General features: G+C 37.7%; 1 protein-coding gene across 1 annotated transcript; it reads left to right on the plus strand.

The window, feature by feature from the left end:
• Nucleotides 1-4,973: 4,973 nt before the first annotated feature.
• SNRPB2 (small nuclear ribonucleoprotein polypeptide B2) lies at nucleotides 4,974-14,718 on the plus strand. The gene is made up of 7 exons (XM_037043082.1): nucleotides 4,974-5,067; nucleotides 6,566-6,655; nucleotides 7,071-7,243; nucleotides 11,216-11,356; nucleotides 12,260-12,310; nucleotides 13,780-13,868; nucleotides 14,348-14,718. The coding sequence occupies exons 2-7, from the start codon at nucleotides 6,592-6,594 to the stop codon at nucleotides 14,505-14,507; spliced, it is 678 nt and encodes a 225-aa protein (XP_036898977.1). The 5' UTR covers nucleotides 4,974-5,067; nucleotides 6,566-6,591; the 3' UTR covers nucleotides 14,508-14,718.
• Nucleotides 14,719-15,143: the final 425 nt, after the last annotated feature.

Here is a 15,143-nt window from a genome sequence, read left to right on the forward strand (position 1 = left end):
CTTTCCTATAATGTTGAGAGCTATTAATAACTGAATATGGAGAGGAAGTTTGGAGGGATGGAGGGATGTTACTGTTTTATGGAAGTCCCCTTCCATAAAAATGTCAGGTAGCTGTTCTTCTGGGGTTCTTTCTCTCTTTTTTTCTCTTTGTTCCATAAGAACTAGCATCAGGCTCACTGGGCCTCTGTCTCACTAAAAAACTATCCAATGATGTTTGGTTTCACCTACATTTTAACACTTGCCTGAAGCGAAAATACTGTATTGTCATTGAACAAATTTATCACAAACTTTGTACTTCTTCATCAGGGTGATAGTTCTTAATAAAATTTTACATTTCTCCCCATTTCCCAAGCATTTCCTTTACTAGCGAAGTAGGAATATTCCTCTTTCCTCCTTCTCTTCTAAAGAGGGATCCTCAGCTGTGGCCTATTGCTGCTCCCTCTAAAGGTCTTGGAGTTCCTAGGTGGTCAGCTCAGTGTGGTGGTCCTCTACCAACTCCTCCATATCATTATCATCCACCTCCAAGTCCATGGACTTGCCCAGGGACACAACATCCTTTACAACAGACACAGGCTCATCCTCAAAACATTCAAATTCTCTCAGCATCACACTCAAACCACAATTTCTTCCAGGTTGAGTGTATGGCTCTAGAAGACTCTTGCCCCTGTGCTTTGTCTATGAGCCTCAAGCAGGTGACGATATTAAAATGTTCCTTCCAGAACTCCCTGAGGGTTAAATTAGTTTCAGAGGTCAACTCAAAGCACCTTTGAAATAGTGCCTCTGTGTAGAGCTTCTTAAGATTAGAGATGACCTGCTGTACCCATGGGCTGGATGGGAGGACTTGACAGGTAGCAGAAAATCTAACAGTGATGAAGCTGTATACCTCCACCAACTCGGCCTCCAAGCCTGGAAGGTGAGCAGGAGCATTGTCTGCGATAACAAGTGCCCTGAGTGGCAATTTTTTTCCCCCAGAAGTACTTCTTCACACTTGGGGCAAACACTTCATGAATCTACTCAATACAATATTGCTTCATTACCCAAGCTTTGCTATTAGCCCTCCACATCACATTCAACTTGTTTTTCATGACATTATTTTTTTTGAAAACTTGAAGATTTTCAGAATGGTAGAGGAGTAGAGGTTTTAATTTAAAGTCCCCACTCACATTCCCACACCAATAATGTCAGCCTGACCTTCACTGGCTTGTGTCCTGGCAATGACTTCTCCTCCTGTGTGATGTAAGTCATCTTTGACATTTCCTTCCAGAAGAGACCCGTCTCATCACAATTGAACACTTGTTGGGGAACAAATCCCTTAGCCTCTATGTATTCTTCAAATTCTGTCACAAAATTATCAGCAGCTACTTTGGTAGGACTGGCAGCATCCCCATGCCTCACTACATTATGAGTGCCACTTCTTTTCCTAAACTTATCAAACCACCTCTACTGGCCTTAAATGAATCCCTTTCAGCACTGGTTCTAGGGGTGTCTTTTGTTAGGTCAGCATGTAGCATCTTCACTTTTTCATATATCGTTGCCTCTGAAATGCTATCACTGGCTGATTTTTGAAAATCAACAACAATTTTTCAACTTCTTCAATTGCCTGTGATCATTGTTTTGTGAGCACTCTCATACCCTTAGCAACATCAGCACTTTTGATGGCCTTTTTATGTTTTAAAATTGTGCTAATTGTCAATTTTGCCATGCCACCCATACTCAGTTTCCAGATCAGACACACAAATGCCTCCATCATACTTTGCAGTTACTTCTTTTTAAGGCTCTATTGTTGTTCCCATGACTTTCCTTTTCGCTTTCTTGCTATCACTAACCTTCATAGGGCCCATGTTGACTTACTGTATATATACAATAATAATAAGCAGCAACCAAAGCAAAAAATATTCAAGCACAATTTCCTGAAATATTAACAACGTGAGATTTAGTGGTGAACTGACGTGCACTGGCACATTCTCTCCTTTGTTGCCTGGAAGACGTGTGACTGATCATACAGGTATCAGCATGAAAGGGTTGTCAAGTTGAGAACTGAAGTTTTGCTCAACAACCAAGACATTTTTTCATGAACAACTTGGGTTAGAACTGAATTGTTTGAGATGGAAGATGTTTGAGAACCAAGGTTTGACTGTATGTGCAAGACACCCCACTATTAACATTAACACAATAGTAAATATCAGAGGTTAATAGCTGGTTCCCCCCCAAAACAAAAATATTTCCAAAAGAATAAAGTAGAAGGACTGGAGTAAAATGAAAGCAAATAATTGCCCCAAATGCTTTCCTTCCTGAGTTGCAGTTGTGGGGGTGCTTTTCAAGAAGTTTCAACCAATATAATTGCAACCAGCTAGGAAAAAAGTAAACCTGATTTGGTGCTCAACAATAATGCCTAGATTTGTTTAGTGATTGTTGTGAAAATAATTTTACTCTACATAAAATTTTTAATGGAATCACCACACACAGAGAGAGAGAGAGAGAGAGAGAGAGAGAGAAAATACAAACAAATTGTTGTACATTCTGTGGCTCTATCTAACATAAATAAGCCAAAATTTATCCACCAGTTTTATGAAGCACTTTATTTTAAGCATGGCCCTGCCTCCAAAATACTGCAGCAAGGTGCTGAAAACATTTAATGAGAAACATAAAACATGTGCAGATAAAGTAGGAAAATAAATGTGTGTTTGGACTAAGAGTTGTCTCAGTTATCATGCTTACACAGTAATTTAGATGTCTTGACACAGTTTTATTCCCAACTGTTTGTAGTTATTTTTCTACTACCTCTACAAATAAGTGAGTTTCATCATCAGTAGCTACAAAAAAAGCATGGCTACAGTGTTATAGTGCTGTCTCTGGATTTATCAGTTCAATAAAAACTCCTGTTTCACAGGAAAGTAAATCATGTTACCTAACTGAAATATACGTGAATGGATTGAGCAAAACAAGCAAACCCACTTGTTTTTCTCTTCTTTTTAAAAACAGGTAAGTTTTGGAAACATCTGACTCTCGGGAGGTGAATTTAATTATAAAGGAGTGATGGTTGTTTTATAGTCTAAATAACCAAAGTTTAGATGTTCTAATGCTCTTAATATAGTTATTTAACCAGGGCATTCAAGGCAGCTCACAAAGCCAGAAAAGCTTCTCTCTCCCTTTCATTCCTTTTCCAGTCCTGCTTTCAATTACTGGCCTCTCAAAAGCATTTAGGAAAACATTGAGGATGAGTAATCAGACATTGGAAAGCTCAGACCAACTGCCCAAGGACAGGAAGAGGCACCGGTTCTATTTAGAAAACCTGGGGAATAGCATGTAAATCATTGCTAATGAGTTGGCGTTAGATGAGTTCCTTCTCACAGTGTAATGTTTAGTAGCCATTTCTTAGTGGTTAATATAATACAATGTGTAGTCTGTGTTTAAGTCTTTTTTTTTTCTTTCCAGGTAGAGTGTCTTGGCAAAGTCCCACTTTATCCTCTCTTAATAGTTATGATGTTGTCTTGACCAGAATAACTTACATAATATAGTAAGGTTATAGCTTATTTTCAGAAAAATAATTTAGCCATCTTCATTATCATCAAATAGAAATAATTGATCAGATACCCATATTAATGTGCAGGGCAGCTTGTCCATTATGAGAAATTGTTTCTTATTTAGTTTATATTTCTTTCAATGTACTTTAAAGATTTTCTTTCATAATTCCTTAACTGAGACTAAATTATTTACATTACTTCTAATTTTCATATCTACATAATAAAATAATAATTTTCTGTGATTGTTTAACATTATTTCCTAGACTTACATGCATCTTCATATGACGCCACATTTGTTTGGTGTTGTGTAATTTTTCCATGAGGTTTCAGCCATTCAATACATATTTATTATTAGCCACTTTTGTAGTTACTGAGGGTACCTGAGTGAACAAAGCAGACAAAAATCCCCACCCTCAAGAAACTTACATTATTTTAAAGATGTTGCAACTTTAGGTTATCTTTCAAAATAAAAATCTCTTTTTTATCAGACCAACCTATTTGGTCGCTTCATCCATATGTCCAAGTCATAGCCAGCATTTAGAAATAACATTTATGAACCTCTTATTTTGTGACTAATCACTCGCTTTACATTGAGTGCACTTAATACTGACAATAACTCTAGAAGAATGTACTAGTACGATCCCTTATTTACATGTGAGGAAATTGAGGCTCAGAGATTAAAGGGAATAACGAGATTAGAGTCCCCTTGGCTCAAAACAACTATTTCAGATGACTGTTTACCTATATTTGATTAATGAATAGATGTGTGTACTTTTTAGAATTCCCATTCGGCTTTGCCTAAACACCATCTAGAACAATCTGGGCATTTTGTGGAGAGACAGGAAGGTGGCAAGAATGATAGAAAACAGTGGGCTTTGAGGGAGTTTAGGCCAATGATCTCACAGGTGTCGGGTTATTAGTCCAGTGTGGTTGCCTTATAAGGTGAGAGCAGGAAAGAGACATCAACTCCCTCCACTTGGGGCCTCAAAGTGAGCTGCCTCGGGGATTCAAGTTCATCAGTGGTGTTAGAGAGCGCCCTCGGAGTTCCCGGAACCGGAGGAGACTTGTGGGAGTATTGGTTACCCGGAACGTGAAGTTAAACCCGGGACAACCAAAGCCCAGAGAAGGGCGAAACTAGGTTACCCGCCCTGGTAGTGGCCTTGGGGGATTGTGCCTGTAAATCTGTGCAGAATTTGGAAAGACGGAAGGTAGCTTTGTGTGGGGTAAAGCCGCGAAATGTCGTGGTGGGGTAAATGAATCACTGTTCTCTATCCTCTCCCTCCACAACCCCCAAATTTGTTTCATCCCACAGGGCTCCCACAAGTCCCCTCCCCTCCCCCATTCCCTCTTCGAATATTTTCTTCCGGCGCGCCAGGATGCGCATGCGTAGAGAGTCCCATGTGCCGTAGTGGCGCATCATCGATCGATTCTGTGTTCAGCGTCACAGCCTATCGGCGCTCGATTGAGGGGCCTGATACAGTTACTTCCGGTTTCTGTTCCGTTTCGGGCTTTTGTTTCCTAAGGGACAACGCGTGGTTCTCAGGTCAGTTTAAGTGCATTCTCCCTCGCTGTTTCTGTTGTGGCAGCTGCAAGTTGAAGCTTTGCCCAGTGCTTCCCTGTGGGAGCGGGGAATAGTGCGTCCGGCCCGGGGTTTGTGGAAGGCTAGACTAGTGGGCGACGGAGGAATGGTGACTTCCGCGCTGGTCTCGCTAGGCAGAGAGCATTTTCCGTAGGTTGTGACTGGGTCACGTGGATGCTTCCTTAGGCTTCAGACTGGAACCCTGGGGGAGTGTGTCTGTCAGGAAAGGAGAGATACGGAGTACGGAGTGAGGGATAATTAAAGCCCCTTCGCTCGTGTGAATTTACAGCTCGCTCTGAGCTTTCACGTACCAACCAGAGGCTCCCTTTTGGATTGGGAAGCTACTCCAGGTGCCTCCGCACTAGTCTAAGGCTACCATCAAACATCGAATGAGCGCCTTCCCTCCGATCTCTTCTTTCGGTTTGACCGCTCTCTTTCCTCTTGTTGTATGGGCGACTCAGCCCTCCAGGTTTCAGTTTAGGGGGTCGTGAGAAGCATTACTTTTCATGTATTGCCCGAACAAATACAGTCCCTTTTCAGTCATCGTGTGCTGTTCACAGGCAGTGGAAGAAGTTGTATTATTTGTGAAGTTAATGAATATGTAGGACAACCTAGGATAAAAGCAAAGTCAGAATTTGCAACTAAAGACAATATATGCAATGAAGTAGTGAGGTCAGTGTGAAAGAAAAGTGCGAGACCACAAGACGACCTGAATTCCCAGGCCTTCTGCTTACTACCTATGTGACCTTAACCAAGTCCCTTAATATTTAAACAATTGCTTTAAGCACTTACTGCCCAGGCAGAGAACTTCTTAGTTCTACTGGGTAAATGCTGTTCCATCATCCCCACCTGACAGATGTGGACCCGAGGGATTAAGGAACTTGACCCCAGTCAAACAGGTAGTAAGAAGCAAGACAGGGTTTGAATTCAGACCTGGCTGGTACTAGAATCTGAGCTCTTGACCATTATGCAGTACTGCTGTCTGCTCCATTCCTTCAAATTGACTAGAGATAACTTTGGAATTAGTACAATTAGTAACGGTGTGTATAAATTAATAGATAAAGTGCTTTGTACGTGTACACATGAAATAGTTCGTGGCAAGTAGTTTTAATGATTTTTACTGGATGTACACTTGCTAGTTTCTTTTTCACTTTTCTTCAAATCTCAGATTTTAAATAATTAAGAAAGAAAAGTTATTCTATTAGGCAGATGGAAAAACAGTATCACTTGTCATAGTGAAAGGTAATTATTAAAATGTATTGGATAATGTAATGTTGTTAAAATCTGGTTAGGTACTAGTGCTCCATAAAGTTTTATTCTTTTTAAAAAAGAGGGCTAGCAAGAGTAGGAGAGGCTGAAAGAGAACTGAAAAGTTTATAACTCTTGTGTTGTGTTCTAATGTCACATTAGGGTACAAGTTAAATCTTCCCTGTTTATAACAGAATATTTACTGTCTCTTTAGGGTATTTGAACACTTTAACCCAAAAGATGGATATCAGACCAAACCATACAATTTATATCAACAATATGAATGACAAAATTAAAAAAGAAGGTAAGTGCTCTTCAGGAAGGTTTCTAAACACCCAAGTGTGTTTAATTACTTCCATCTTAAAAATCGTACTGCTTAAACACTACTCACCTAGTCATCTTTCTCAGTGTCTGAAATAATGGTTTATCCCTATTAGGGTAAGGATTTTAAGGCTTCTTAAAAATCCAAATAGAAGATATGTTGCTTCTATTGTTCTCAGTTCTCAACTTGAATCCATTTTCACTCATAGATAAAATAATTTCAGATAATTTTGTAAGTCAGAAAGCCAGTGAAAATAGTGTGATGTTTTTAAAATGTGTAATTTTGTATAAATGAATAAGTGAGTGGTGAGGGTGGCATTTAATGCAGTATCATTTAATGAAGAACTTTGTCATTGTTTTATTCACAAATAAGTTGTCCCCCCTCTAATTTTACACAGAACTGAAGAGATCCCTGTATGCCCTGTTTTCTCAGTTTGGGCATGTGGTAGATATTGTGGCTTTAAAGACCATGAAGATGCGGGGTCAAGCCTTTGTTATATTTAAAGAACTGGGTTCATCCACAAATGCCCTAAGACAGTTACAAGGATTTCCATTTTACGGTAAACCAATGGTAAGTTGATATTAGTATCTTGGTTTTAATCTCTATTAATGGTATTTTAGATTTGTGAATATACACCTAAAACTATAGCTATTGCTTTCTGCTTTTAATTATGTTAGAGGGAATTTGGTGTTACTTTACTTATTTTTATAGAAACAGTGGTAAGAGTTTATAATTTACTTTGTAATTTATGACAGTTCATGTGGGCAAAAATAAAATAGATTGAGATGTAGACTATTTTTAAAAATAATTACAGTATGGGCAGTATTCTTATCTCGAACAATGCAAAATTAATAATAGATTAAAAGGAAAGTTCTATTCATAAACTTGTAAAGCAACACAAGAAAAAAACTATGAGTCAAAAAGGAGATCTAGTATTTTAGATTTAGGAAGGTTCAAAAACCACCACAGTGAAATATTACATGTCAGAAGCCATGCAGTCTAGATAAAGCAATGATCTAAGGATAATTCATAGACTTATATTCATAAGTTTTATTAATAAATGAAATAGTTATTCATGGAAAGTTTCAAGCTCAGGAGTGATATAATGAGATTCACTGCTAAATAAAGATTGGATTGTGGGAGGGCCAGAGGGAAAGTAGGGAACTCAGTTAGCAGGCCCCTGGTTTAAGTCAGAGATGGTAGAGGATTGGGTCAGAGTGTAAAGCAAAGGGTTCTACTTGTGTGACTGAGTATACAGCACCTTGGGTGTGGATTCCAAAGTGCTTTTCTTCTGGAACTGGGAAGGGCGATGGGGAAAGAGCCAAAGCTGAACATTTCAAGGGCACAGGTCCTCATTCTGGTCTGTCATTAACTGATTCTGTGCCTGTGTTCAGTTTCACTACCAGTGAAATGTAAACAGATTGGATATTTGTTGGTCTAATTCAGAGGTCAGCAAAAACTCTGTAAAGACCAGGTAATAATTATTTTACGCTTTGTGGGTCACATACGGTTTCTGTTACATACTTTTTTGTGTGCGTAGTTTATTTTTAACAACCCTTTAAAATTGTTCTAAAAAAAAGTGCTAAGTCCTTTATTCATAGGCCATACAAAAACAGGCCAAAGGCTGGAATAGGCCCATAGTCTGTAGTGCAGACCACTGGTCTAATTCCTTTATTTTACAGATGAAGAATCAGGCACAGAAAAGGTAGTTACTTATCTAGGTTATTCTTAATATAACCAGTACAGCATCAGGAGATTGACAGCTAATCTCTTAGCGTTTAGTATTGGAATTGTTCTTTTCCTAACCCAGGAGTCAGCACACTATCTGTAAAGGGCAAGGTAATAAATATTTTAGGCTTTATGACCCAGCTGATCTTTTAAGTGCTTTTGTAGCAAGAAAAGCAGCCCTAGATGTTATGCAAATGAATGGGTGTGATTTTGTTCCCTAAAGACCTAATCTACAAAAGCAGGCAGCCTTGGCCAATGTCAGTAGCTTGTGGATCTTTATACCACACTGTTTAATTTAGGAATGAGCACTTTTTGTGTGTTACTAGAGCCTGTTTTCTTCTTATCCTCTATCCAGCTATGCTTCCCATCGCTTCCCACCTGTCTGGCCATAATATGTATAGAAAGGTCTGTCTCAGAAAACTGTGGGATTGTGCCCACATACCCTAGTTTTCAGTAAATTGGCACTTCCCGAAACCAGCTTATCTTAGTAGTATAAAGAAATAGCATAATTGAGATCTCAGTTGGCAGGAGTATAAGACTAGGTTTTAGTTTAGATCTAAAATTACATTAATATAAGGGGTAATTTCTTCCTTCAGGAAGGTTTTTAGGATTTTTTTTTTTTTGCTGAATTGAAATGACAGGCTTGTGTGTGCCTGTTACTCAGATACAGGAAAGCTGGAAGTTATTTGCTGTGTTTGGCACCACTTCGCCTTGTCAAGTAATTTAGTTTAAATCAGTGGGAAAAGTTCACAGACCGATCTTACATTAAAGGTATTAGGATGTCCATTCTCTGCCTTCGGGAAGGCAGCACATACCTGCCAGCCCTTCAGCATCCTGGAAGCAGGAGAACCTTCTCTGAGCCGTCTTGCTTGTATTTATTTAGGCGGTTATAGTTGCCCTTCTGTTGTAACTCCAACATACCAATCAGAAGTGAACGAAACCTGGCTATAACTTAGAACTCAGACCAAGATTATTTTTTGTGATTCAAGGACATTTTAGCATTTAATGCCAAAAATACCTTAATAAAGTAGCATCATTCTAAGGGCTGCTGTCATGAAACATTTGGCTTAAATGTAAATCTTGCCTCTTGAAGCTGCAGGTGGGCTTTTATTTTTTTATCCGTAGTAAGTCTAGACCAGGGTTTTTCAGCCCTGGCACTTTGACAGTTTGAACTGAATAATTTTGTTGTTGGTGGAGGGCTGTCTTGTTCATTGTAGAGTGTTCGACAGCACTGCTGACCTCAGGCCACTACGTGCCAGTTTCCCGACAACCAACAGTGTCTCCAGTTAACAGTGCAAGCTGTCCCTTAGTGGGCAAAATTGCCTCTGGTGAGCACTGGTCTAGTCCAGCCAGGTAAGGGTAATGTGTAGAGTCAGAGATTGTCACAGGTGATTGTCAAAAGGACAGACACGAGATCTACTTAGAGGAAGATAATATAAGAGCCAGGAAGGGAGAGAATCCTTGGAATGAATTTGTCTGAGTTAGTGTGGGCTGTCAGCCTACCTTTGGTTAGATGATTGCTGAGACTAGCAGAGTTGCTTGCAGGGATAAGTGCACTCAGAGCTACTCTAGCACAGCAGCCCAGGCCAGCCAGAGAACACCTGTGTACTCAGCCCACCTGTGGGCTTGGTCCCCTCCTGTTTCTCCAGTACTTTCATCTCTAGCTGAAGTAAATGAAAAGAAAAAGAATTGCTCTTGTATTTGACAGATTTCTTGCTTTCAAATCCATACTACTATAAAATGTAACTTGTTCCCTTCAGATTGAGATTGAATTCTTGCTGTACAAGGCAGTTTTAAATAGTAATTTATGTGTTTTGATTGTTGTGTTTTTATATGCTCTTTTGAGACAGTTCAGCTGTTTTGACTCCAGGGAAGAAATGTTTCCCTTGAAGGGATGGTTGTGGTATTGTATACCATAGATAACTGTTTAACTCATAGCAGACATTTTGGAATGGTTAATTGTGTTGACTTCTGCTCTGTGATAATGTTTTCGGTCAGGGTCTAAATACTCCTCAGAGTGTGGTCCCATTCTAGCAGTGTTACCGTCTCCTTTGTCCTTCTTAGAAGTGTAGAATCTCAGGCCTCACCCAGACTTACTGCATTGGAACCTGCACTTTCATAAGCTCTCCTGGTAATTGCAGTGCACATTTCTGTAATAGTTACTGAAAACACTCTTCTAGACCAGTGTTTTTCAGTGTTTACCTGCTTCCTACTTGTACATACTGTTCCTGCTGACTGTGGCCTAGTGAAAATGAGCAGGTGGCCTGATTGCAGAGTTGGGATGCCATGCTTTTGTTACCTTTCAAGGCATTTTAAGTTTAAGCTGATGCCACCGGTAGTCATTTTATGTAAGAATAATAGATTGAAGAGAAAGTCATTCCCAATCTTGTGCTTTAATTTTGGAAGTAACAAAGTTAATTTCAAGTGATACATTTCACAGCTAATTGCCCATCTGCTGAGAGCCTCTGCTAAGGATAAGCAACTTTATAGTGCATTTTCTCTATTCTTTTATTAAATGGAGAGAAGCAGTGGTACAAGTATTTCACAGTCCCATTTTTCTTATGAAAATATATGGTTTTTTCTTCTTATAAACACAGTTGATTCTAACTTTGTGTAACCAGAGGCCATGATTTATTTTCATTTGGCACTCAGTATATTTGACAGGTTTCCTTAGGGATGAGTATAAAATTATACTCCTAGTGTATTTGGGTGTACTTGTAGTGTATTTGGATAATGAAATTTGAAATATTAATGACTGGTATAAACAACCTTCAACCTAATGAAAAGTAATTTATTTTCAAATAATTAAAACAGCGAATCCAGTATGCAAAAACAGATTCTGATATAATATCTAAAATGCGTGGCACCTTTGCTGACAAAGAGAAGAAAAAAGAAAAGAAAAAAGCCAAAACTGTGGAACAGACAGCAATTACTGCTAATAAAAAGCCTGGTCAGGTAAGATGGACAAAGTTCCTCTTTTTTTGGTGCTAAAAATTTGATAGGGATGCCTGTCTTCCACCTGAGGGATGGTGTTTGAGGTATTCATGAATATGTGTGTTTATGAATATGTGTGTTTAAAAGGTGGATTTTTAAGAAACTAGACTGGTTGAGTTTTAAAGTTCCAATATTTATGTTTAATCAAATTAGAAGATACGCCTTGACATATGCAGATTTATATTTAACAGTTTTATTTGAATTTGTATGACATTTGTTCACCATTCACAGAATATATTAATATCTTTTGGCTTATTTCTCAAGTTCTGCTGTCTGTAAGTGGTACTGTAGATACTACCTATAATGATGACTACTCCACTTAAAGCTGCTTTCTTTGAACAATTTAGGAATTCAAAATTTAATTTAAAATAACAGATAAAAGTGAAATTATTATCCAAAAGAAGTTACTTCTAGAATTTCAAATTTTAAGACATAGAGGTTAAATTTTACGACATAGTCTTTCAAATTTATGGCTAGACTTTTCAAAAATACTTGACAAACTAAATATATGAATGTTTAAGTTTGAGCTAAGGTGTAAGTTTGTTTTTTTTTAAATTAAAGAGTTTATTTATTTTTAGAGAGGGTGAGAAACATCAGTGTGTGATTGCCCCTCCCATAGCCCCACTGGGGACCTGGCCTGTAACCCAGACATGTGCCTTGACTGGGATTCGAACCGGCAATATTTCAGTTCACAGGCCAGCACTCAGTGTACTGAGCCACACCTGACAGAACAGATGTAAACCCTTAAAATTAAATGGAATATGAAGTCTGTTTAATGTTACTCGTATGCAGCAATATAAACACATGCTGCCTTTTCTTAGAGGGATTGAATATTTTAACTCTTTCTCTGTTTCTTTTGTTTAGGGAGCACTGAATTCAGCTAATACCCAAGGAAATGCAACACCAAATCCTCAGGTAGTGTTTTTTTTCTCTGCGTAGTGCTTTAAAATAAAACTTTATAGAAAGCAATAGCAATAATATACAGCAATCTGATATTTCCAAAAACTGAAAATAATTCTATCGGTAAGATAGAACATTGAATTATGTAACACTTTAATGTAGAAACTTAGAGTGTAGAAACTTAGAACATACTAATTTCCTTTAGGAGGGGGAAAACCAAGCCTGACTTTATTCCTTACTTTACCTAATGAGTCAGTGAGGAAATCAGAAGATGGGTTTTAAGCTGTGAGGGCTGGAAGCAAATGTTTTTGTTTTCCCCACAGTGTGTAACCCAGGGCTCTATAGACACACAGTTTGAGGAAACTGGCCAGGTGATGGGCTGTTTCCGTTCCAGTTAGCTGAAGATACTAACTAAACCATCTTTTCTAACAGACTCACACAAAGCTGTTCCCATTTACCCTTGCTTGCTCTTGCTCAGCACAAATGTATTTGTCTCCTTGTACAGGTGTGTTACAACACACACAGGCGTGTTAGGTGTATAGGAGATCTTTCCAGATCTCCTTGCTAAAGGCCTCAGAGAGAAAACCTCAGTTAAAGGCCTCAGAGAGAAAACCTCAGTTATATACTCACAGTTTCCTTCTTGCTTCCTAGGTTTCTAGGGTCTTATAAGATTCTTAAATTAGAGAATTCCTTGCATCATTGAAGTTTTGCTGCTCTGATTTCAAGTTATTTGTATTTTCTTATATTACCTAAGAACTTGAACTTTTTTAATCATTATAATCCAGTTCAGAAATGCCAGGACTGAATTCTCTAAGCCTTAAGTTGTTCACTTAAGTTATTCTTTACACTTCCTTTTTATTTTTTCATGAAGATAGAGAAGCTTTTTCTTATATACAAGATGATCTCACTATAGTTCCCATAAACTCAGGGTGGAGTATCGAATAGTTAAAACCTAAGTAACAGTGCTTGTTTGCTACCTAATTTGTGTGTAACTAGGTGCTAAGTATATTTCATTTACTTGCAGAAAACATTAGAAGTCACCAAGTAGTGGTTCTCAATCTTCTTAAATGCCAGGAGGCAGTAAACGATAATACAGGGAATTGAGTGTCTGTGTTACTGCTAGGGTGACCAGCTGAGGGGCAGGGGCATTGCTGCCTTCTCCAGTTTTGTCACGGTCTTCCAGTTATGTAACCCAGACGACAAACTCCTCTGGTTATGACTTCCAGATACTGAAATATTGTTAAATACGTCAAAACTGGTAAGATTGATAATTTGCCAGATTTGTGTTAAGTGATTTGAATGTCTGCTTTGCTTAGTTAATGTTAGGTTTGTATTTATTTCTCTGGTGTCATTGATTTTCAGCCTCAGTGTTTGATGCAGTAAGGTTTCATAAGCCTTAATAATCTGCAGTGTAGCTCTCTCAAGGTTAGTTTACAGTACTTTTTATGCTTACACGCTACCTTTGCCTTTTTTCTTTTTAATAGGTCCCTGATTACCCTCCAAACTATATTTTATTCCTTAATAATCTACCAGAAGAGACTAATGAGATGATGTTATCCATGCTGTTTAATCAGTAAGTTGGTCTTTTTTTTTTAAGTCTGTCTTCCAAGAGCCTTCTGTCAGGAGAAATAGCACTTCCATGGATTGACTCTATTTGTGTACCATACAGCAGTAATTAATTAGAGATTCATTAGTTTGATCTGGGATTAATCATGAATTGAAGTCAGCCTGCCAGTTTTTAGCAAATAAAAAGCTAAATTACCTCTAATTTTTAAATTATTCTGATTGATGTGTAAAACAGAAAAAAAGACTTTAATATAGTGTCAAAAATATTTTTAGCTTACATTATTCCTATAATTCTTTCATGTTGTTAATTAGAGTTTAATTATTATGGTATTAATTATATTTTATGTTTTTTTACCCTACTCAGGATTCATGGTAGGATATGATACTTTTCAGGAAGTTACTGAATAAATTTAAACACAGAATAGATATTTATGTATTTGATGTCATTTATATATTCACATATATACAAATTGTTTTTGTTTAAAGGTTCCCTGGTTTCAAGGAAGTACGTTTGGTACCCGGGAGGCATGACATTGCATTTGTTGAATTTGAAAATGATGGGCAGGCTGGAGCTGCCAGGGATGCTTTGCAAGGATTTAAGATCACACCGTCCCATGCCATGAAGATTACCTATGCCAAGAAGTAACATTTGGGATGCTTGTCTTTAAAGGACTTGGTGTTATTTATAGTGTTTGTTTTGATGACATTTGGTCAGACCGTTTTAATAGTTGGGGGTGGGAGGAAGTAAAAGTGAAATTTTTGTGTAGGTTTTTAAAAATTACCTAGTCTTTCTTTAGCCTACTAGTGAAATATGAAATGTGAAGGCCTTAATTTTGTACAATAAACTTTTATTTGTATTTTATATATGATACTTCATTTGTTGACCCACTGTCTTATCATCAAATACTTATGCTAGTCTAGAGCACATGTTAAGGTAAATAAAACTAATAGGATGCTTTCCTGGTATTATTTTGGAGCAGTCAGTGTAGAGAAACAGTGAACCATTTTAATAAAAGCAGAGAATTAGATCAAGCTTTTGACTAGATTATCTGTAATGTTATTTTTTAGGCCCATGAACTGCCATGCTTCAGTTCCCTTTTAATATATATATATATATTAAATAATCATATAATAAATGATCATATAATAATCATATAATAAATGATTAAATATATATATATATATAAAATCATCCTGGGTGTTAGAAGAAAATGAGACCTTCATATTCTTCAAATAAATGAGCATAGTACCTTACTGGTGGTAGGCATTTCACAAATCTTTC

Source organism: Sturnira hondurensis, unplaced genomic scaffold, assembly GCF_014824575.4.
Source record: "Sturnira hondurensis isolate 20B ecotype Veracruz unplaced genomic scaffold, ASM1482457v3 Scaffold0003874, whole genome shotgun sequence".
Classification (NCBI taxonomy): Eukaryota; Metazoa; Chordata; class Mammalia; order Chiroptera; family Phyllostomidae; genus Sturnira; species Sturnira hondurensis.

What these genes read in the sequence shown, in the direction of transcription:
- SNRPB2 (XM_037043082.1), top strand. Translation starts at nt 6,592, where the DNA reads ATGGATATCAGACCAAACCATACAATTTATATCAACAATATGAATGAC. An exon ending in TGACAAAATTAAAAAAGAAG is followed by an intron (nt 6,656 to 7,070) that starts GTAAGTGCTCTT and finishes AATTTTACACAG; the next exon opens with AACTGAAGAGATCCCTGTAT. An exon ending in CATTTTACGGTAAACCAATG is followed by an intron (nt 7,244 to 11,215) that starts GTAAGTTGATAT and finishes TAATTAAAACAG; the next exon opens with CGAATCCAGTATGCAAAAAC.